The 23,469-nt window shown below is 46.3% G+C and overlaps 1 protein-coding gene across 5 annotated transcripts in view; it reads left to right on the plus strand.

Annotated features, from left to right (window-relative positions):
- Positions 1 to 23,469, plus strand: part of OPRL1 (opioid related nociceptin receptor 1) — a 166,870-nt gene that overhangs the window by 17,937 nt on the left and 125,464 nt on the right. For all 5 annotated transcript variants that reach the window (XR_012233185.1, XR_012233184.1, XR_012233183.1 and 2 more), the window contains exon 2: positions 21,500 to 21,719. Coding sequence is in view for 2 of the 5 variants with exons in the window: in XM_073580864.1 (XP_073436965.1) it covers positions 21,514 to 21,719 (206 nt within the window). In the remaining 3 variants the exon portion in view is untranslated. The remainder of the gene's footprint in view (positions 1 to 21,499; positions 21,720 to 23,469) is intronic.

The raw sequence follows: 23,469 nt of genomic DNA on the forward strand, positions 1-23,469 counted from the left end.
TGGAGTGCCAAAGACACAAGCCACAGGCCATAGGCGATTCTATTGGATTGGCATGAGAGGACACATTTAAAAATGTGGGCAGGAATGTCACACGTCTGTGAGTCGGAAAACCGTGAAAGCTGATGATAAACCACCACTGCATCTAATTGTGAGTCGACGTCCATAACAAATGGAAGCCATTGATCATCTGAAGATAGAGCCCAGCAGGACAGGGCATAGGTACGTCTTAACCATCATCTATCATTTCACCAAATTTGTATTGGCAGTCCCAGTGAAGTATTTAACAGGCCAGACTACACAGTGGTGGAGCAGGGAGAGGTAAGTATTGCAAGTGCTGGTGCCCTGAGCCAGCAGGGGGGGCCCACTCGTGGGCGGCGGTACTGGCACAGGGCCCCTCATAGTACGCGGGTGTGTCTGACGGCGTGTGTGCACCCCCACTGTCAGAGACACTTGATTCTACTATGAGGGACCTTGTGCCACTGCCGTTGCCAAAGAGTGTGCCCACCCACCTGTCCAGGGCAACAGCAGTTGCACGGGTGTGTGCACCAGGTGGTGACCCCGGCCCTGTGGGGGGAGGCAGCCCAGTTAGGGAGGTGGAAAAAATGGCATATGTTGATGTTGGACATTCAGCAGCTGCAAATGTAGTAATTGCAGAAGTCCGCGGAAGAGGATGACAAAAGCAAGCTATTTTTCTGGTAACCTACGTATCAGCAGGGGAGGGTGGGACAAAATCCTTTGAAACCCATGCATGGTTCATTTTAATGAAGGTTAGATCATCAACACTTTGGGTCGACAGACGGGTCCTTTTTTTCTGTCAGGATTAATCCAGCAGCACTGAAGACTCGTTCAGATAACACACTATCAGCAGGGCAAGCAAGCTCCTTTAAGGCATATTGTGCCAATTCAGGCCAGGTGTCAAGTTTACTGGCCCATTAGTCAAAGGGGAATGACCGGTGAGGGAGAACATCGATATGGGAGAAGAAGTAGTTTATTACCATAGTTGACAACTGCTGTCTCCTGTCACTTTCGATCGATGCAGTATTACCAGTCGTGTGAGCGGTACTTGAAAAATCAGTCCACAACATGGTCATGAAACCCCTGTGTCCAACGCCACATCAGCTGTGTGCACCATGAACACCTCTTCCATGTTGCCTCCTACGGCTTGTTGGAAAAACATCACCGCCGCTGTGTGCTGGGAATGCCTCAAACAAACGGTTTACCAGAGTTGCTTGTTTGTTAGCCAATATTAGCTCTACGTTCTACTGTGGCATGGTGTTTTGCAATTTGAATTTATAGCGTGGATCCACGATGCTGGCCAACCAGTAGTCGTCATCGTTCATCATTTTGGCAATGCGGTGGTCCCTTTTTAGGATCTGCAAGGCATAATCAGACATGTGGGCCAATGTTCCAGGTGTCAATGATGCACTGCGAGTGCTGAGTGGAGGAGCACTTTCTGGCAAATCAACATCCCTCCAGTCACGCACAAACCCTGTACCTGACCCTGCCACGCCAACATTTTTTCTTGCCCCCTGAGAAGCACCCTCCTCCCCAATATAATCATCCCCATCATCCTCCTCCTCCTCTTCTTCCTCCACCTCGTCCATGAGACTTCCCTGAGCAGACAATGGCTGACTGTCATTAAGGTTCCCTCCTCTTCCTCCTCAGCTGCAGATGGCTGCTCCTTAATGTGCGTCAAAGTTTGCATGAGCAGACACATAAGTGGGATGCTCATGCTTATGATGGCGTCGTCTGTGCTTACCAGCCATGTGCATTCCTCAAAACACTGAAGGACTTTACAGAGGTCTTTCAGCTTCGACCACTGCACACCAGACAACTACATGCCTGCCTGCAAGCTGCCTGCCCGTGTATCCTCCCACAAATGAATTACTGCCTGCCTCTGTTCGCACAGCCTCTGAACCATGTGCAGGGTGGAGTTCCACCTTGTTGCAACGTTGATAATTAGGCGGTGCTTGGGAAGGTGGAGCAATAGCTGCAGCTTCTGCATACGCCTGGAGTGTACGGGCGACCGGCGGATGTGCAAGCACAGTCTTCGCACCTTATGGAGCAGGGGTGTTAACTCTGGATAATTATTGAGGAAGCACTGCACCACCAGGTTCAAGGTGTGAGCCAGACAAGGTATGTGTCTGAGTTTTGAAAGTGCTATGGCTGCCACAAAATTCCGGCCGTTATCACTAACTACCTTGCCTGCCTCAAGATGTAGACTGCCCAGCCATGACTCAGTTTATCGCTGCAAGTAGTCGGCCAGTACCTCCGCGGTGTGTCTGTTGTCGCCCAAACACATCATCTTCAACACAGCCTGCTGACGCCTACCACTAGCTGTTCGATAGTGGGACACCTCGTGTGCAACACTGGCAGCTGCGGATGGAGTGCTCGTGCAACTGCGCTCTGTGGATGAGCTTTCGCTTCTGGAGGAGGAGGAGGGTCGAACGCCTACAGCCAACTGTTTCCTATACCGTGGGCTAGGCAGCACTGTCCCACCGCCGCTGTCCTCTGTGGACCCTGCATCCACCACATTAACCCAGTGCGCAGTGATGGACATGTAACGGCCCTGGCCGTGCATACTGGACCATGCATCTTTTGTGAGGTGCACCTTTCCACTCACTGATTGCTTGAGTGCATGGACAATGCAGTCTTTCACATGCACGTGGAGGGCTGGGATGGCTTTTCGTGAAAAGAAGTGCCGACTGGGTAGGTCATAGCGTGGTACTGCGTAGGCCATGAGCTTGCGAAAAGCTTTGCTTTCAACCAACCGGTAGGGCATCATCTCTAACGAGATTAGTTTGGCAATGTGGGCGTTCAAAGCCAGTGTACGCGGATGAGAGGATGAGTACTTTCTTGTCCTACTCAGAGTCTCTCGTAGGGTGAGCTGGACTTGAGAGCTGCATATGGTGGGTGGAACTAGCGGTGGACATGGCGGACTGAGAGAGGGTTGGTGATGGTGTTGGTGGTGTTGCTGATGGCCTAGATTCAGTCTTTCATAGCAATAACATTGTGATTCCATGACTGCTTTGCCCTTGCGACGACACCTCGACATTTGCTATTGGTGGTGTGCTAACCGGTGGGCTTACAGTGGGGGAAGCGATGTAGCGTTGCTGACTACCTTCATTCGGAGCAGGTGAACATATGGTACATGAGGTTTGGTAGTTTGTCCACGCTTGCAAGTGCATGGTGGTTAAATGTCTAAGCATGCAACTGGTATTCAAATTTCTCAGATTTTTCCCTCAGCTAAAGGTCTTTGCGCACTTCTTACAGATAACTTTTGCCTGATCATTAGGATTTTGTTCAAAAAAGTGCCACACTGCACTCTTCCTACTATGGAAGACATTTTGAAACCTTGCACGCTGTGCTAATTTGACCATCTGACCAAGCTGTCCTGCAACTCTTTTGGCTTTTGTAACACGTTTTTGGACTGCTACTGTCATGCCAGATAACAACTGTTGCGATGTCGTTGCCTGCTGCGGATCCTCCTCCTCCTCTTGTGAGCTATTGGCAGCGGCACTCTCTTCCCCCAATGGATGCCAATCTGGGTCAACAACTGGGTCATCCATCACATCCTCTTCAATTTCATGTGCACCTTCCTCTGTGTCACCGTGTAAGGTGGTATAGTAGGCGGGAAGGGGCACCTGAGTTTCATCAGGGTCTGATTCTGCCTCAGTACACTGCGAGGACAATGTAGTGCTCCGAGTGAATGTACCAGCAGAAAAATCTAGCATTGGCTGTGCATCATTGCACTCCATGTCAGATTCATCTTGGACTGGGGAATTCACAATTTGACTTGCTAACCCAGGCATGGTATGTGAAAAGAGCTCCATGGAGTAATCGGTAGTGTGGCCTGCCACATCCTTCACTTTTGGTAGGGGTGAAGGACACAAGGAAAGGTGTTGTTCCTGACCAGGAGCCTCCACTGACGACTCAGTGCTTTTATATTTTGAAACTTCAGAAGAGGAGGTGAGAGAGCTGGAGGCTGTGTCAGCAATGTAAGCCAAAACTTGTTCCTGAAGCTCCGGCTTTAAAAGTGATTTACCTACTCCCAGAAAAGAGAGCCTTCGAGGCCTTGTGGAGCCAGACAATGACGCAGGCTCAACACCTCCTGCCTTAGGTGCTATTGTGCTTTTGCCACTACCAACAGATGCAACACCACCACCATTGGGACCAGCTGGCAACCCCCGCCCACTTCCATGGCGTCTTCCACCATACTTCCTCATTTTTGTGAAAATGTACCCAAAATAACACCAGCTATACAGTATGGTACTGTAAAACAAGGTAGAAGGTGTATCTACTATTGGTGAGAATTTGAATCTCACTATAGATTTGAGGACGCAGAACTATTGTCTCAGGCCCAGTAGAGATTACACCTCAATGTAACAGGCTGAAATTGGATGGTGTATGACAAAGTGGAGGGTGTCTATAAGATTGATGAGAATTTGAATCTCACTATAGATTTGAGGATGCTGAACTATTGTCTCAGGCCCAGGAGAGATTACACCTCAATGTAACAGGCTGAAATTGGATGGTGTATGACAAGGTGGAGGGTGTCTATAGGATTGGTGAGAATTTATATCTCACTAGAGATTTGAGGACGCTGACAATGATGCTCTCAGTCCAAGTATGGACGCAAGCAGCCTAATAAGCAGGACTGCTGCACACACAAAAGGGTGTAAAAATGAATGCTTGGTAAGAAAAATATTTTTGCTTTTAAAAAAGCAGTTTGCACAGCAGTGTACAAACAGCAATGCAGCTATCAGGGAGCCTTATAAGGCAGCCTAATAACCAACAGAGCTGATGCACAAAAATAGAGCCCCCTGTCACTGCACACAAAGTGTTGCGTTGTAAGTGGAAATCGCTAACAGCAGAAGCAGTTTTTTTGTTCTTCCCTGCCTAACGCTCTCCCTACAGAATCAGCAGCATCAGCAGCTCTCCCTATGCTAAGATCGGCATAAGTAAGATGGCGGTCGGCTTTCACGCCCTTTTATAGCCCCTGTGACGCCACACAAAGCCAGCCAATCACTTGCATGCCCTTCTCAAAGATGGTGGTGACCGATCCCTATGTCATTGCGTTGCCCACAGTGTGCGTCCTCCATCATTGGCTGAAAAAAGGCGCTGGAAGCATCTTTTGAAACGCGACTTTGGCGCTCTGGTCGCCGACCTCACGCTATGGTGGGGTTTTGTTTCATGAAACCCAACTTCAGCGAAAGTCGCCGACTTTTGAATATGACCGACCAGGGGTGGATTAAGGGTAGCCAGGGCCCGGGGCAGTTCAGACTCTGTGGGCCCCCCTCGTCACGTGACGGGGGTCACGAATCGTAGAGCCACACTCTACATAGAGAATAGTGGGGCCTCCAGCACCGACCTCCACCCGCAGAGCCGCACTCCACAGAGAATAATGGAGCCTCCAGCACCGACCTCCACCTGCAGAGCCCCACTCCACATAGAGAATAATGGAGCCTCCAGCACCGACCTCCACCCGCAGAGCCGCACTCCACATAGAGAATAATGGAGCCTCCAGCACCGACCTCCACCCGCAGAGCCGCACTCCACAGAGAATAATGGGGCCTCCAGCACCGACCTCCACCCGTAGAGCCGCACTCCACAGAGAATAATGGAGCCTCCAGCCCCGACCTCCACCCGCAGAGCCACACTCCACATAGAGAATAATGGGGCCTCCAGCACCGACCTCCACCCGCAGAGCCGCACTCCACAGAGAATAATGGGGCCTCCAGCCCCGACCTCCACCCGCAGAGCCGCACTCCACATAGAGAATAATGGGGCCTCCAGCACCGACCTCCACCCGCAGAGCCGCACTCCACAGAGAATAATGGAGCCTCCAGCCCCGTCCTCCACCCGCAGAGCCGCACTCCACAGAGAATAATGGAGCCTCCAGCACCGACCTCCACCTGCAGAGCCCCACTCCACATAGAGAATAATGGAGCCTCCAGCACTGACCTCAACCCGCAGAGCCACACTCCACATAGAGAATAATGGAGCCTCCAGCACCGACCTCCACCCGCAGAGCCACACTCTACATAGAGAATGGGGCCTCCAGCACTGACCTCCACCCGCAGAGCCACACTCCACATAGAGAATAATGGAGCCTCCAGCACCGACCTCCACCCGCAGAGCCACACTCCACATAGAGAATAATGGAGCCTCCAGCACCTACCTCCACTCGCAGAGCCGCACTCCACATAGAGAATAATGGAGCCTCCAGCACCGACCTCCACCCGCAGAGCCGCACTCCACATAGAGAATAATGGGGCCTCCAGCACCGACCTCCACCCGCAGAGCCGCACTCCACATAGAGAATAATGGAGCCTCCAGCACCGACCTCCACCCGCAGAGCCGCACTCCACATAGAGAATAATGGAGCCTCCAGCACCTACCTCCACCCGCAGAGCCGCACTCCACATAGAGAATAATGGAGCCTCCAGCACCGACCTCCACCCGCAGAGCCGCACTCCACATAGAGAATAATGGAGCCTCCAGCACCGACCTCCACCCGCAGAGCCGCACTCCACATAGAGAATAATGGAGCCTCCAGCACCGACCTCCACCCGCAGAGCCGCACTCCACATAGAGAATAATGGAGCCTCCAGCACCGACCTCCACCCGCAGAGCCGCACTCCACATAGAGAATAATGGAGCCTCCAGCACCGACCTCCACCCGCAGAGCCGCACTCCACATAGATAATAATGGAGCCTCCAGCACCGACCTCCACCCGCAGAGCCGCACTCCACATAGATAATAATGGAGCCTCCAGCACCGACCTCCACCCGCAGAGCCACACTCCACATAGAGAATAATGGGGCCTCCAGCACCGACCTCCACCCGCAGAGCCTCACTCCACATAGAGAATAATGGGGCCTCCAGCACCGACCTCCACCCGCAGAGCCACACTCCACATAGAGAATAATGGAGCCTCCAGCACCGACCTCCACCTGCACTCCACATAGAGAATAATGGAGCCTCCAGCACCTACCTCCACCCGCAGAGCCGCACTCCACATAGAGAATAATGGAGCCTCCAGCACCGACCTCCACCTGCAGAGCCGCACTCCACATAGAGAATAATGGAGCCTCCAGCACCGACCTCCACCCGCAGAGCCGCACTCCACATAGAGAATAATGGAGCCTCCAGCACCGACCTCCACCCGCAGAGCCGCACTCCACATAGAGAATAATGGAGCCTCCAGCACCGACCTCCACCCGCAGAGCCGCACTCCACATAGAGAATAATGGAGCCTCCAGCACCGACCTCCACCCGCAGAGCCGCACTCCACATAGAGAATAATGGAGCCTCCAGCACCGACCTCCACCCGCAGAGCCACACTCCACATAGAGAATAATGGGGCCTCCAGCACCGACCTCCACCCGCAGAGCCTCACTCCACATAGAGAATAATAGGGCCTCCAGCACCGACCTCCACCCGCAGAGCCACACTCCACATAGAGAATAATGGAGCCTCCAGCACCGACCTCCACCCGCAGAGCCGCACTCCACATAGAGAATAATGGAGCCTCCAGCACCGACCTCCACCCGCAGAGCCGCACTCCACATAGAGAATAATGGAGCCTCCAGCACCGACCTCCACCCGCAGAGCCGCACTCCACATAGAGAATAATGGAGCCTCCAGCACTGACCTCCACCCACAGAGCCGCACTCCACATAGAGAATAATGGAGCCTCCAGCACTGACCTCCACCCGCAGAGCCGCACTCCACATAGAGAATAATGGAGCCTCCAGCACCGACCTCCACCCGCAGAGCCGCACTCCACATAGAGAATAATGGAGCCTCCAGCACCGACCTCCACCCGCAGAGCCGCACTCCACATAGAGAATAATGGAGCCTCCAGCACCGACCTCCACCCGCAGAGCCGCACTCCACATAGAGAATAATGGAGCCTCCAGCACCGACCTCCACCCGCAGAGCCGCACTCCACATAGAGAATAATGGAGCCTCCAGCACCGACCTCCACCCGCAGAGCCGCACTCCACATAGAGAATAATGGGGCCTCCAGCACCGACCTCCACCCACAGAGCTGCACTCCACATAGAGAAAAATGGAGCCTCCAGCACCGACCTCCACCCGCAGAGCCGCACTCCACATAGAGAATAATGGAGCCTCCAGCACCGACCTCCACCCGCAGAGCCGCACTCCACATACATGGCTGCTGTCAGTGCTCAGTGCTGTGCGCACAGGACCTGTGATGAGGTCACAGGAGGGGAGGAGACAGGGGTCACATGATCGGGGGCCCTGACACCTTACCTCCTGTGATCTCATCACAAGCCTTTGCACGCTACCAGCAGCATCAGCGTTCACGCTACTTGTAGATGCTGCTGGTAGCAGAGCACATAATGCCGCCCCCACGGTCACTCACTTTTAGGTGGGGAGAAGATGGAGTGCCATTGCAGCAGCCAGCAGGAATGTGGTGGGGGCCCCCTTAGAAGCTCTTGTGGTGGGGGCCCCGGGGCTGAAGCCCCGCCTGCCCTGCCTATAATCCGGCCCTGCGCGGTGGCGGATTATAATGGGGCAATTTACTGGCTTGGGCTGTGGGCCCCTTAACCCCACTGGGCCCGGGGCAACTGCCCAAATTGACCTCATTATAATCCGCCACTGTGACCGACCCGTTTTGCTCAACTCTAATGGGGACCTATTTATAAAAGTAAATATTTCGGCGTTACTAGGGGTCAGAAACAAAAGAGCCACCTTCACAGAATGCAGCCTTAGTGCTGCTGAAGGTGGCTCTTTTACTTAAAAGCGCCCTGGGGGGGGTGACAGATTCCCTTTAAAAAGTTGGAGGAGCTGGCAGAAAGTGGTGAAAAAATGCCAAAAGAAGCACAATTTTTGTGCAACTATTAATTTTGCAAATTTTTTTAAACATTTCAAACACTTTCACTGTGAGCCCTCGTTTTTTTTTGCCAGAGAGACCAGCTCAGGATCCAACTCTATTCAGTCGAATAGGGGCAGATGTGCAGTTCCTGGCCGCGGCCACTATGCAGTTGATTGAGCCTTGCTGTGCAGCTTTGCAATTGACCATCGGCATCGGGAACAGCTAACTGATGGGCATACCAGGTATTGCACCGCCACCGTCTGATATTGACACCCTATCATAATGATAGGACATTAGTTTAAATAGCCAGATAACCCCTTTAAGAGGTTCATGAGCTGTTCGATCTTTCAAAAAAATGATGACCCTAGCATAAGATGCCCTTTACTACCTCATCATGTCCCTTTAAGCATTTCATTGCACTTGTGGTTGTCTATACCAGACTATTGTTATGAGTTGATTGTATTAGCTACCATGCTATATATCACATATCTATTGATTTGTAAAAATGTTTTATTTTTTTCTATGTCTATGATCATTGGGTAAGTGTAAGCATACATGTTATAGAAACATCTACTTTTTGGTGTTATAATAATGACACAGACGTATCATTATAGACCACTTGACATCCAATCATTTGGTCAACATTATGGCAGCCAAAGAGTCCTTCTTTGAAACTCCCAAGCTCCAATGCATGATATACACTAAGACCTACAATGTACAACATCTCGCTCCCTGGCAGAGGAACCTTTTGGTTCTTTCAAGTATCAGGGCCCAACTTTAACAGCACTTACACAGTTCCTAATGTAGCCCTCCTACAGATTTTCAGAAATCTAAGATGATTTGGATTCTTACTGATGTCCTAATTTAAAGGGTTATTGCTTATATACTGTACAGCTAATGACCATATTTCTTGATGATATTTTGCAATAGTGATGAAGGATGCATTTAGTCAATAGTTGACAGCAATGGCGCAATTGCTTCAAAATTATCTTACTATTGCATTTGATGTGCTGCATAAGGCCCCTTTCACACGTCCGTGTCTCCGATACATGTGTGGTGTCAGTTTTCAGACGTACCGGAGACAAGTACACACGTAGACCCATTGAAATGAATGGGTCTATGCACATGTTAGTGTGTTTCCACGGACTGTGTGTCCGTGTGCAAGACATACTGACATGTCTGTTTTCTCCTGGACGCATGGTCCGCACACGTGCACACGAAGAGCACTCATTGATGTCCTCCGTGCGCACGGACAGCCGCTGGGGAAGTAGAGCTATCGTAACCTCTGCTCCCCGGTGGCTGGGGCTGAACGCCCTGTAGCAGTAGCAAGTGGGGTAATGGGGGGTTAATGTCACCTTTCTATTGTAAGATGACATCAAGCCTGGCTTAGTAATGGAGAAGTGTCAATTAGACACCTATCCATTACTAATCCTATAGTTGTGAAGGGGTTAAATAAACACACAGCATGAATAAAGTCTTTTAAAGAAATAAAACACCACACAGTTTTGCCATCTTTATTGTTCTCCTAATGCAAGCGATGTCTTCGATCTCCTGTAATAAAGTTTAAAATAATAAAGCAACAATATACCATACCTGTCTGGCATTCAGTCCCATGCCGTAATCCATATCTGGGGAATAATCAGTTTACAACCGAAGCAGTGCTAATGCGACTGCCCCGGCTGTAAACTACTGTTGAATGAATGAGAAGCAGCAGGCTCAGTAACTAGTGGTGACGTCACTGAGTCTGTGCTCGCTGCCGGCATGAACTCCTGTAACCTCAGGACCGTGGGACAATGCAAGTGAGGAGGTCACAGCGGTTCAAGGTCTGTCACAGTGACCTCATCACTTGCATTCTCCCACGGTCCTGAGGTCACAGCAGGTCAGTTTTTCATTCATTCATTCTCCTATGAGCGCACTGATCGCAGAAGAGCAGGGGAGAATGGATGAAAGCTGCATTCAGCACCTGCCACCGGGGAACAGCGCTTAGAGTAGCGCTTCTTCCTCGGCGACCGTCCATGTGGTACTGATGTGGCACATGGGGGGCACACGGTTGCCACACGTGTGCTGCACATTGTACACACACAGACACGGATATCTCCGGTACCGGTTTTTCTGGTACCGAAAATATACGGATGTGTGAAAGAGGCCTAAGACAGGACAGTGGTTAGCAGTGCTGGGGTCCTAAATTCAAATCCCACCAAGGACAACATCTGCAAGGAGTTTGTATGTTCTCCCCATGTATGCTTGGGTTTTCTCTGGTTTCTTCCCACACACCAAAGACAGTGATAGTGAATCTAGATTGTGGAGACAATGATGATAATGTCTGTAAAGTGCTGTGGAATCAATGGAGCTATATAAGCAAGTAAAAATAAATACATTTGATGTAACTCTTGTCAATCACATTATTAAAAATATGATATAGCGAGGTTGTTGGAATATGTTTGGTGCAACAACTCCATTCCTGTCTATGAGTGTTTAGTTGCTAGATTTGTGTGCTGTATATAAAGTTAAAACAAAAAAACTCCCAGAGGCTCGCAGAGGGAGAGCATGTGACTGTATTTCCTGTTTTTCCTGTGTCTGTGTATGAGAGAAGCAGTCTGCTGTAGATGCTGCACAGATAGAGACACAAATGATTTGTTCCTGATCTATTAAGCTTATCATATATTGTTCCTGTTTGTTCCTGAATAAAAAGCTCTGTTGTCACACGCTTGGAGTGTATCCTGAATAATCCGCTCTTAACAGGTTATGGGCCCAGAGTGACACAGAACCCCAGAGTATCACAGCAACAAAAGCCCAGAGCAACATAGAAGATGTGCACTAGCAGCAATCCTGTCATGTTCTCAGTGCCAAGCCTCATTAATCATAACTACCAGTCCTGGAAATTCAAGGTGAAGATGTTGCTCAAAAGAGAAGGTATGTGGAAATATACTTAGGAACAAGTCCTCATCCATTACCAGATGATTGGCTAGAGAAGGATCAGAAAGCACAAAGCATGATCTCCCTCAGTGTAGATGATAATCAGATTGTGCATATATGCAAGTGTGCAACTGCAAAGGAGATGTGGGATGAGTTACAGAAAGTGCATGAAAGATCAAATCTCAGCAATAAGCTTTATCTCATGAGTGTCTATGCTAAGTGATGGACAGAATATGCAGGACTATATAAGAAACACCCTAGAAATTGTGGAGTGTCTCAGGGGTATTAGAGAAGAAATTAAAGATTTTCATGTTGCTGCACTTCTATTAAATGGAAAGTTATGACACACTCGTGACTGCACTAAATGCACGGCCAGATGATGAGCTGACACAAGAGTATGTTAAAGGCAAACTTGTGGATGAATTCAAGAGAAAAACGCAACATGAAAGCAGCAGTACTGAATCCAGAGCAGAAACATTATTAAAGACACAGGATTTCCTTAAATATAAGAGCTATCCTAGAGAAACTTGTGAATATTTTGTCTGTAAAAGGCCTGGCTACCTTAAAGCAGACTGCAGAATTTTGAAAGCAAGAATGAATCAGCTTAAAATGTAGAACAGTCATGAAAGGGATAAAACAGCTGTAAAGGAAGATTCTGCATGTGTTGAAACTGCATTTAATGCCAGTACAGGCCCATCTGCAAAGCATATATCGTGTATAGATTCTGGTGCAAGCAATCATATGACAAATAACAATGATTTCTTCACTGACCTTAATGAAAGCAAGTCAGAATAGGTCATCTTAGCTAATGGTCAATATATGACTTCAGAAGGAGTAGGGGACTGCTACCTCCACTGTCCAGTTTCCTCAGCACAAAGCAGAAAGATCCCAATAAAGGATGTTCTCGATGTTCCCAGCCTTGAAAGTAATCTTTCAGTAAAGAAGCTCACGCAAAAGGGCAATGTTGTTACTTTTAAAGATAACAGCTGCATCATCTCAAATAAGGGTCACACTCTTGCAGAAGGAAAACTCCAAGATGAACTTTATCAGCTAAAATGCAAAGAAAGAGTGTACAGTGCTAGACAAGATCTACATAAGAACTGTATCCATGTATGGCAAAGACATCTTGGGCGCAGAGACCCAGAAGCAGTAAGGAAGCTAGCTCAACTTGCAAATGGTATTGAAATCAACCAGTGTAGTCAAATGATGAAGTGCACTAGCTGTCTTAAAGGGAAAATGTCCAGAAAATCCTTTCCTAAAATAAGCCCCAATAGATTTAGTCAGTCTCTGGATCTGATACATACAGATGTATGTGGTCTAATGAATGTTCAAACTCCTAGCAAGAAGAGATATTTTCTCACATTTATTGATGACTACTCCAGATATACAGTCGCCTACCTGCTTCACAGTAAGGATGAAGTTCCACAGAAACTTGAAGAATATCTTGCTGTAGTGTTTAACAAATTTGGAAGAATGCCAAAAGCTCTGCGTGCAGATAATGGAACCGAATACACAAGTGGTAAGGTGCAAACCATTTTGAAAATGGATGCTATCTTGTTCCAGACTAAAATTCCATACAACCCAGAACAAAATGGCATTGCAGAGAGAAAGAACCATACTCTCTTTGAAAGTGGAAGAAGTATGTTGTTTGATGCGAATCTATCTACAACATATTGGGGGGAAGCCATCATGAGAGCTTGCTATCTTCAAAACAGAGTGCCAGGTAAAGTCACAAATAAAACTTTATATGAGCTATGGAACTGCGAGACGCCTAACCTGAAGCACCTCAGGATATTTGGAAGCAAAACGTTTGTGTATGTTCCCAAAGAAAAACGTTCCAAGTGGGAATCACACGCAAAGCAAGGAGTCCTGGTGGGCTATAGCAAAACTCAAAAGGGATACAGAATCCTGCACCCAGACACTAACAGAGTAACAACCAGCAGAGATGTAGTGATTTGATGAACTCTGTATCGTTCAAATTCCATGAAGTTACACCAGTTATTCAGCCTAAGAAGCTAGAACAAGAATCTCAATCACCAAACCCAGATGCCGAAAAGGAAAACACTGAAGTGTGGATAAGCTCTGAAGCCACCAAGGAAGACACAGAAGAACCAAGTCAACCTCCAGTCAAGAGATCCGAAAGGCAAACAAAGGTATCCCAGCTAGGCATCTTTCTTATATGGTCAGAACACTTCCTGAACCAGAGGCACAGTCATAGCAAGAGATGCAAAAACTGCCTGTTCACGAGAAGCAGAAGTGGATAAATGCCGCTAATGAGGAGATGGAGTCCCTTCACCAACTCTAGACATGGGAACTTACTGATCTATCATAAGGAAAAAGAGCTATCAGATGTAAGTGGATCTTCAAACACAAATATGACTCAGAATGTAAAGTTCACCAATTTAAGGCACGCTTGGTCGCAGAAGGGTACACGCAAAAGTTTGGGAAAGATTATGATGCTACATTTTCTCCAGTAGCGAAGCAAACCACATTCAGAAGTTTAATGTCCTTAGCTTGCATTCAACAGATAACAGTGAGACATTTTGACATCAAAACAGCCTTCTGACATGGTGACATTGAAGAAGAGTTGTACATGAGCCAACCTGAGGGATATATTAAAAAGGGTCAAAAGCACCTTGTTTGTAAAATGCAAAAATCTCTCTATAGACTTAAGCAGTCGGCAAGAGTTTGGAACTTGAAAATGAACAAAGCTTTGATGGATGAAGGACTTAAAAGATCTCAAGCTGATCCATGTTTGTATGCGAAAAATGTAGCGAAGGAGTGGATGTATGTTCTTTCTGTAGACGATGTAATCATGTCTCAAGATGAAAAGGAAATTGCAAAACTAGGTGAAATTCTCAACCAGCACTTTGAGACTAAGGACCTAGGAAATGTGACATATTATTTGGGAATCCAAATTCAGAGAAAGGAAGATGGGCATTTTCTTCTCAACCAAAGTTCTAAAATTTCCGGAATCCTAAACCAGTTTGGAATGTCAGAAGCCTAAGGTGTGTCAATACCAATGAATCCGTCCTATTTAAAATTGGAAGGAGAAGAATATCTGCTACCCAGCAAAGAGACGAAACAATCACTGACCTCAGGGAGACCAGTCAAAGAAAACACTGCAGCAGCCGGCAAAGGCGCTCAATCACAGTGAAATCCTAGGTGCATTGCTCCCTGGGAAATACAAATATGCAAATAAAGTCCGTGGAGCCTCATTTAAGAGTCTCAAACATGGGACTAGCCAGTTCTTCCTCCAGGGAAGGACCCAGCCAAGGGGTGGCTCCTTTCGGAAACCACCATTACCACCATATTAAGTGGCCCTTTAACTCAATATCCAGCTCTTTACAAATGTACAGATATGACAAGGGAAATGCCAAGGCCAGGTATCCATCCACAGACAGCTCTTTCGGGGTGTTGCCCCTCATCAGTGTGGAGTAGGATTCTGGCTAGGTGGGAGCAATGTCTAGTAGACCAACATTACGAAACAATCACTGACCTCAGGGAGACCAGTCAAAGAAAACGCTGCGGCAGCCGGCAAAGGCGCTCAATCACAGTGAAATCCTAGGTTGTTTGCTCCCTGGGAAATACGAATATGCAAATAAAGTCCGTGGAGCCTCATTTAAGAGTCTCAAACACGGGACTAGCCAGATCTTCCTCCAGGGAAGGACCCAGCCAAGGGGTGGCTCCTTTCGGAAACCACCATTACCACCATATTAAGTGGCCCTTTAAGTCAATATCCAGCTCTTTACGAGTTTACAGATATGACAAGGGAAATACCAAGGCTGGGTCCTACCCTGGAGGAAGATCTGGCTAGTCCCGTGTTTTAGACTCTTAAATGAGGCTCCACGGACTTTATTTGCATATTCGTATTTCCCAGGGAGCGATGCACCTAGGATTTCACTGTGATTGAGCGCCTTTGCCGGCTGCCGCAGTGTTTTCTTTGACTGGTCTCCCTGAGGTCAGCGATTGTTTCGTGATGTTGGTCTACTAGGCATTGCTCCCACCTAGCCAGAATCCTACTCCACACTGATGAGGGGCAACACCCCGAAACAGCTGTCTGTGGATGGATACCTGGCCTTGGTATTTCCCTTGTCATAACTGTAAACTCGTAAAGAGCTGGATATTGACTTAAAGGGCCACTTAATATGGTGGTAATGGTGGTTTCCGAAAGGAGCCACCCCTTGCCTGGGTCCTTCACTGGAGGAAGATCTGGCTAGTACTGTGTTTGAGACTCTTAAATGAGTCTCCACGGACTTTACTTGCATACCCAGCAAAGAGAGTTACAGACAAGCAGTGGGGGCGCTTCTGTATATAGCAACCACAACTCGTCTGGATATCACAACCACAGTAGGAATTCTCTGACGACGAGTGAGCAAGCCACGCCAAAGAGACTGGAATGCAATTAAGAGAATTCTTCAATATCTTAAAGAAACTGAAAGGCTAAATCTTAAGTTATCTGCATCAGGAGAGCTCACTCTCAAAGGTTATGTAGATGCAGATTGGGCTGGAGATTCAAGTGATCGGAAATCAGCTAGTGGTTACTTGTTCAACTTAGGAGAAAATTCAATTTTTTGGTCCAGCACAAAACAAGAGTCAGTCGCATTATCTTCTACAGAAACAGAATATATGTCTGCTGCTTATGCAAGTCAAGAAGTAATTTGGTTGTAACAACTTTTGGAAGATATCGGCAAGCCATTAGCTCAACCAACAGTTATCTATGAGGACAACCAAGGATGCATTAAACTTGACAGCAGTGAGAAGATTAGTGCAAGGACTAAGCACATTGATGTAAAACATCACCACTTATGTGACTTAGTGGAAAGTGGTGTACTCGAGTTTGTTTATTGTGAGTCTGACATGATGATAGCTGATGGTATGACAAAGCCATTATCAAGAGCCAAGTTTGTGGACTTCAGAACTGCAATGGGACTAACAGGATAAGTAGTTGTTGAGTGGGGGTGTTGGAATATGTTTGGTGCAACAACTCCATTCCTATCTGAGTGTTTGGTTGCTAGATTTGTATGCTGTTTATAAAGTTAGAATAAAAAAAAATCTCCCAGAGACTCACACAGGGAGAGCCTGTGACTGTATTTCCTATTTTTCCTGTGTCTTTATGTGACAGAAGCAGCCTGCTGTAGATCTGCACAGATAGAGACACACAAATGATTTATTCCTGATTTATTAAGCTTATCATATATTGTTCCTGTTTGTTCCTGAAAAACGAAGCTCTGTTGCCACATGCTTGGCGACTATCCTGAATAATCCGCTGCCAACAGAGGTACCATATGACTTGTGTATACTTACAGTGCCAAAAATGGTGCCCAACTTAGACGCACAGCCCTGTTCTAGACTTTTCAATATCTTTGATGTAGGTGTAAAAAGTTTCTAAAATACACAATAAACTTGAGACTTTGGGCACATTTCATCAAGCCTGGTGTTGTTCATGCTGGTCTTGATAACGGGGGCGTGCTGGAGTCAGACGTTCCTGATTCATGTAGCGGTGCATTCCACTCTGTGAATCTGGCATGCGCCTCTGTGCACTACGCCAGAAATCATACTGAAGTCAGGGACTGAAGTGAGATCTCATGCAAAGCAAGTAAGCTGTTTACCTGTCACATCAATAGTCAGAATCGGCAGAGATGCAGTTAGGCTTTACCCCAACAGAGCAAAGATTTGGGTCCCCAATACATACTAGATAGCTTTTGGTCAACAACATTCTTTCCTGACGCCCCATACACAGAAGTGCTCGGTTAGGCCAAGCACTCCTGTGTTCTATATGAGAGACTTTTCTGCCACCCCACCGTCTTATCTGCAGGGCGAATAAAAGGATCGGCTATTGAAAATCCAATAGACTGGATCTTTCTTTCCCCTGGCATCTTCTGTTAGAGGAGGTTTGAGAGGCACCCATGCACATTAGACTGTTGGCTGATCCTGTAGATAATGGCAGGCTTGACCGACTTTAGTCTAATGTGGACATTTAGTTTGGCATCCTTTTCCTGAATCATATACTATCTTACAATACCAAATAACAAGTGCACTGTGCATTGGTTTTGTCAAAAGAGGACTTTGCATCAGTTTAAGAAAGTAACTGATGCCTCAGCAATGTTAGGTTTCATCAGCTGCATTACAAAATGACTGATTGCCTTGAGTGGATGATCAAGAAGACCATAGGCCCTGGGCTGTTCTGCATATTTTTTATAGAACTGTTCATGGTTTCCCTTGTACTTATCAGAATGTGCACATTACAGATTCAGACTGAAGGCAGCAAATCCATGAAGTAGCACAATTAGTAAAGAAAACAAACCGGAATATGTGTTAAATCTTAGATTTCTCAAAGTACCCCCCTTTTCCTTCTCATTTTTACATCCCCCTGGTATTCTGTAGAACATCCTCATCTGGTGTCACCTGGAATTGCTTCCAGCGGTCTTAAAGGAGGTTCCAGTGACACTGAGCATTTATTGCTGCTTTGTCTTCACTCTGCATCCATCTCATCCCAAACCATCTCAATTGTGCTGTGATTGGGTGATTGTGAAGGCCTTGTCAGCTGACGCAGCCTTCATCCCACTCCTTCTTGGTCACATACTGTAGCTCTCAGATTGCCTGAAGTTGTGTTTTGGGTCACCTGGAATAGCTTTTAATGAACATTTATGTCTCGTCAAGAGTGAAGTTGTGAAATCAAGCCCCGACCTTCAGAAAGTGTTTATGAACATCAGATGTGTTTTGCAGAGGCAGTGTTGATGCACAGCTCCATACAGTGCTGAGCCCTATTCCAAAACTGTTGTAAGTTAGAATATCTCAAGAACCACTCAACTAAGAGAAACAACAGTCCAGCATCACTTTAAGACTTGAAGGTCGATCAATTCAGAAAATGGCTAGAACACTGAAGGTATCCTCAAGTGCAGTCATGAAAACCACCACTATGAGAAGAAACTGGCTCTCATGATGACTGACCCAGGAAAGAAATACCGAGGATTGCCTTTGCTGCAGAGATTAAGTTACCAGCCCCAGAAACCACAAGCTGACAACACCTAAGATAACAGCCTTCATAAATAATGCACAAACATCAAGTAGCAGATACATCTCCACATCAGCTGTCCAGAGTCTGCAAGAATCAGACCTTTATGGTCAAAATACTGTTTCCAGTTTTGGGCACCACATTTTAAAAAAGACATCAACAAACTGGAGCAAGTTCAGAAAAGAGCGACCAGAATGGTGACCGGTGTGCAAACCATGTCCTATGAGGAATGGTTGCAGGATTTGGGAATGTTTAGCTTGCAAAAGGGAAGATTGAGAGATTTAATAGCTGTCTACAAATATCTGTCACATTGTAGAAGGATCATCTTTATTCTCATTTGCACAAGGAAAGACTAGAAGCAATGGGATGAAACTGAATGGGAGGAGACACAGATTAGATATTAGAAAAAACTTTTTGACAGAGTGATCAATGAGTGGAACAGGCTGCCACGAGAGGTGGTGAGTTCTCCTTCAATGGAAGTCTTCAAACAGAGGCTGGACAGATATCTGTCTGGGATGATTTAGTGAATCCTGCTCTGAACAGGGGGTTGGACCAGATGGCCCAGGAGGTCCCTTCCAACGCTACCATTCTATGATTCTATGAATTGCTGCAATGAAGCCACTACTGAGGACTACAACCGAGAAGATACTTGTTTGGGCCAAGCAACACAAGGACTGGACATTAGATTAGTGGAAGTATATACTGTAGTTTGATGAGTCAAAATGTGAGATTTTTGGTACCAAATGTCTTGTCTTTGTGAGACACAGAAAACCTGAGTGGATGGTTTGTAAATTTGTGGCTCTTATAATAAAACATGGAAGCAACAGGATGGGATGGGAGTGCGTCTGGTGATATATTCAAAATTAAAGTCACACTGCCACATCACGGCTATCACATCATTCCACAGCGACATGTTATCCATCTGATTTGCATTTAGTGGGACCATCATTTGGGTTGCAATAGGACAATGACCCAAAACATTCCCAGCCTATGTAAGGGCTATGAGACCAAAAAGGAGAGGGATGCAGATGACATGGCTTCCACTATAACCCGACTTCAGCCCAATTGAGATGATTTGGGATAATATGCCAAGTGTTCAGCATTTCTGGGAGCGCCTTCAAGATTGTTGAAAACCACTCCAGGTGATTCTAGATGAAGTTGCTTTAGAGAATATAAAGAGGGTGTAAAGCTGTCATCAGTGTAAAAGGGGAGTATTTTGAAGAATCTAAGATTTAAGAAATATTCTGGTTTGTTTCACGCGTTTCTCTACTCGTTTTCATGCGTTTCTTCATGGTTTTCTTGGCTCCAGTCTGAATCTACAATATGCACATTGCAATATGAACAAGGTAAACTACTGCATAAACAAGTGTGTACAAATTTTCCACTGGTGTTGAATATATATAACAGCTTTCAGTCTCAAAGCCTTGCGGCTCTTTCTTATGGACCTGCGTATACAGTATATGGTCATGTGCAGGTCCTTAACACTTTTGCATCTGAAATCATAGCATAAAGTTGTTTTGTTTCTGGCTCTTTTTGCTACCATTCACAATGTGCATAAAGCCTTGCTCCCTTTCCAAGTTACAGCCAGGGGGTTTCCATTCTCTTCCAGCGGGGAGAGGTCTTGAAAATGGAAATTGTCACCAGGTTTATGCTGATCCTTCTGAAGAACTGAGCCAAGAGTACGCCTCCAAATGACATCAGTGTTTGTGATGTAGAGTCCTCCATATTCATGAGCTGCAGGCTTCCCTGAGTTATGGGCAGTCTACTGTATGTGCCACTGTAGAATTTCTCTCCTCTTGCAATGCAATGACTCTATATAACAGCACCCAGTTTCTGTCCAAACTTATATCGCCATGTGTATACAAGTCCAGAAGACACAAAGGCACCGATTCCTTTGTTTTGTCTAGTTTGTGCAATCAGTTTTTTTCCACCTCTTTCATTTTAAAATTATTATTGCGCCTTTTTAAAAGTGTATGTTATAGGTGTTCACCTTGCTTTTTTATGTTCATCATTGTGGGTTTGGTGTTTCCAGATGTTTTCAACTGATTCATCAATTGCAACTTTTTAAAAAGTCCAAAAATTTTGAAAAAAAAATGTACTCCATCCATGAAATTATGGTACAATGCAAATTCATGACCCCATAGGTACTTAGTAGCTGAATGTTCTTTATCATGAGTTTCATTCTAATTTGCTCATTTACATTTTATATTACATATTAACATTTTATATTGTCGTCTTTAATAAATATTTACTTATAACCATTAACTGGAATGAATTGTAGGAATTGATTAATAAAGGTAAACAGATCCTGGATGTGAGTGGCATCATTACAATCTTGTAGTCATGGAGCTTTGGTCATTAAGCTCTTGATCATGTACTACACACTCTAAAAATTCAAAGAGCCCTCGGTGCCTAATGTCCTACAAGCTGGTTCAGAGTACGGCCATATTCTAAGTGCAAATGGTTAGAATGCTGGTATCGGATGTGTTCAAACCATGTGCTCAGTGACATTTTATTTTATGGCTCAGCGGGTTCTCAGGTAAGATGTTTTATTGCTCTGTTGTTCCATGTATAATGCATTAGATTCTGAGCTAAGTGCAGTGGCAGGATCACTTTCTGGTGCCTCCCTGGTGGGTCATATCTAAAACTTCTAACCAAGACGTGGTGGATGTGGCTTACTGGTCTCCTCCTGAACTTGTCTTCTTCTGCCCCTCAGGTTTCTGTTGACAGATGGATTTCCCTCTGCCGGACTTGCCCTACGAGGCTGCCTTCCTGAGAGCGTTCTTACTCAACTCCAGCCTAAATGGCAGTTTCTTCAATGGGACAGGAGACAGGTTTCTACCATTGGGTATCCAAGTCACCATCGTTGTGGTGTATCTGATTGTCTGTGTGGTGGGCCTGGTGGGCAACTGTGCCGTAATGTACGTCATTATTAGGTAAGACATTCAATGTTTCTAGCTATAGAATGTCAGATTGTTCAATTATTCCAATAAAATGCTCTTACCATTGTCCATCAGATGGGAAATTGATGCCCTACAGTGACATGACATTCATGTTGATGAAATGCATAGTGGTATTACTGTGAGGAGGATTTTTTTACGTGTATATGTAATGTTTTGGTCACTTGTATAGTGGTAGATTTATTAGTTTCTGCTTGCTTGTTTGGCAATTGAGCTAAAACTATAGAAAGATTAGTCTATACGTTCGTTCATAACCTGGTACCCACTGGCTACTACTTACACTATGTACGTGCATGACACTATACACTCTGACCCTACAGAGTGCTAATCTTTCGAGTCCTTATAGGACCATATTATGGATCTCTAAGCACTTACAGTAGGTACGGAAAGTATTCAGACCCTTTTCAATTTTTCACGCTTTGTCTCATTGCAGCCATTTGGTATTTTCAAAAAAGTTAATTTTTTTCTCATTAAGGCTGGTTTCACATTAGCGCTTTTTAAGCGCACGCACGGCCGGGGGTAGCTCCGCCCCCGAGCCGGCTCTCTGCCCGGCGTGCCTGCCCCTTGCTTGTAGCGCCACCTCCTAGCGCACAGCGGCGCCTGCGATCGGCGCACCCTATCTTTAGCATAGGGTGCGCAGATCGTGCGCAGGCCGTGCGCTAGTTGCGCTTTGACCTGCGCTGCGCACTTTTGACGGTGCGCCGTGCGCGCCCAAATCAAACTTTTCGGATTTTGGCGCGCACGGCGCACCGTCAAAAGTGCGCAGCGCAGGTCAAAGTGCAACTAGCGCACGGCCTGCGCACGATCTGCGCACCCTATGCTAAAGATAGGGTACGCCGATCGCAGGGGCCGCTGTGCGCTAGGAGGCGGCGCTACAAGCAAGGGGCGGGAACGCCGGGCAGAGAGCTGGCTCGGGGGCGGAGCTACCCCCGGCCGTGCGTGCGCTTAAAAAGCGCTAATGTGAAACCAGCCTAACCCCTTAACCCCCAAGGGTGGTTTGCACGTTCATGACCTGGCCAATTTTTACAATTCTGACCACTGTCCTTTTATGAGGTAATAACTCTGAAACGCTTCCATGGATCCTGGTGATCCTGACATTGTTTTCTCGTGACATATTGTACTTCATGTTAGTGGTAAAATTTAATTCATATAACTTGCGTTTATTTGTGAAAAAAGTGGAAATTTGGCGAACATTTTTAAAATTTCGCAATTTTCCAACTTTGAATTTTTATGTCCTTAAATCATAGAGATACGGCACACAAAAAACTTAATAAGTAACATTTCCCACATGTTTACTTTACATCAGCACAATTTTGGAACCTAAATTTTTTTTTGTTAGGAAGTTATAAGGGTTAAAAGTTGACCAGCGATTTCTTATTTTTGCAACACCATTTTATTTTTACGGACCACATCACATTTGAAGCCACTTTGAGGGGTCTATATGATAGAAAATACCCAAAAGTGACACCATTCTAAAAACTGCACCCCTTAAGGTGCTCAAAACCACATTCAAGAAGTTTATTAACTCTTCAGGTGTGTCACAGGAATTTTTTGAATATTTAAAAAAAAAAAATGAACATTTAACTTTTTTCCACAAAAAAAATACTTCAGGTTCAATTTTTTTTATTTTACCAAGGGTAACAGGAGAAATTGGACTGCAAAAGTTATTATGCTGATACCTGATATGTGGGGGGGAACCACTTCAATGCAAAATTGGTTGGAATTC

This window comes from Dendrobates tinctorius, unplaced genomic scaffold, assembly GCF_039654945.1.
Source record: "Dendrobates tinctorius isolate UK_male_01 unplaced genomic scaffold, ASM3965494v1 ptg000065l, whole genome shotgun sequence".
NCBI lineage: Eukaryota > Metazoa > Chordata > Amphibia > Anura > Dendrobatidae > Dendrobates > Dendrobates tinctorius.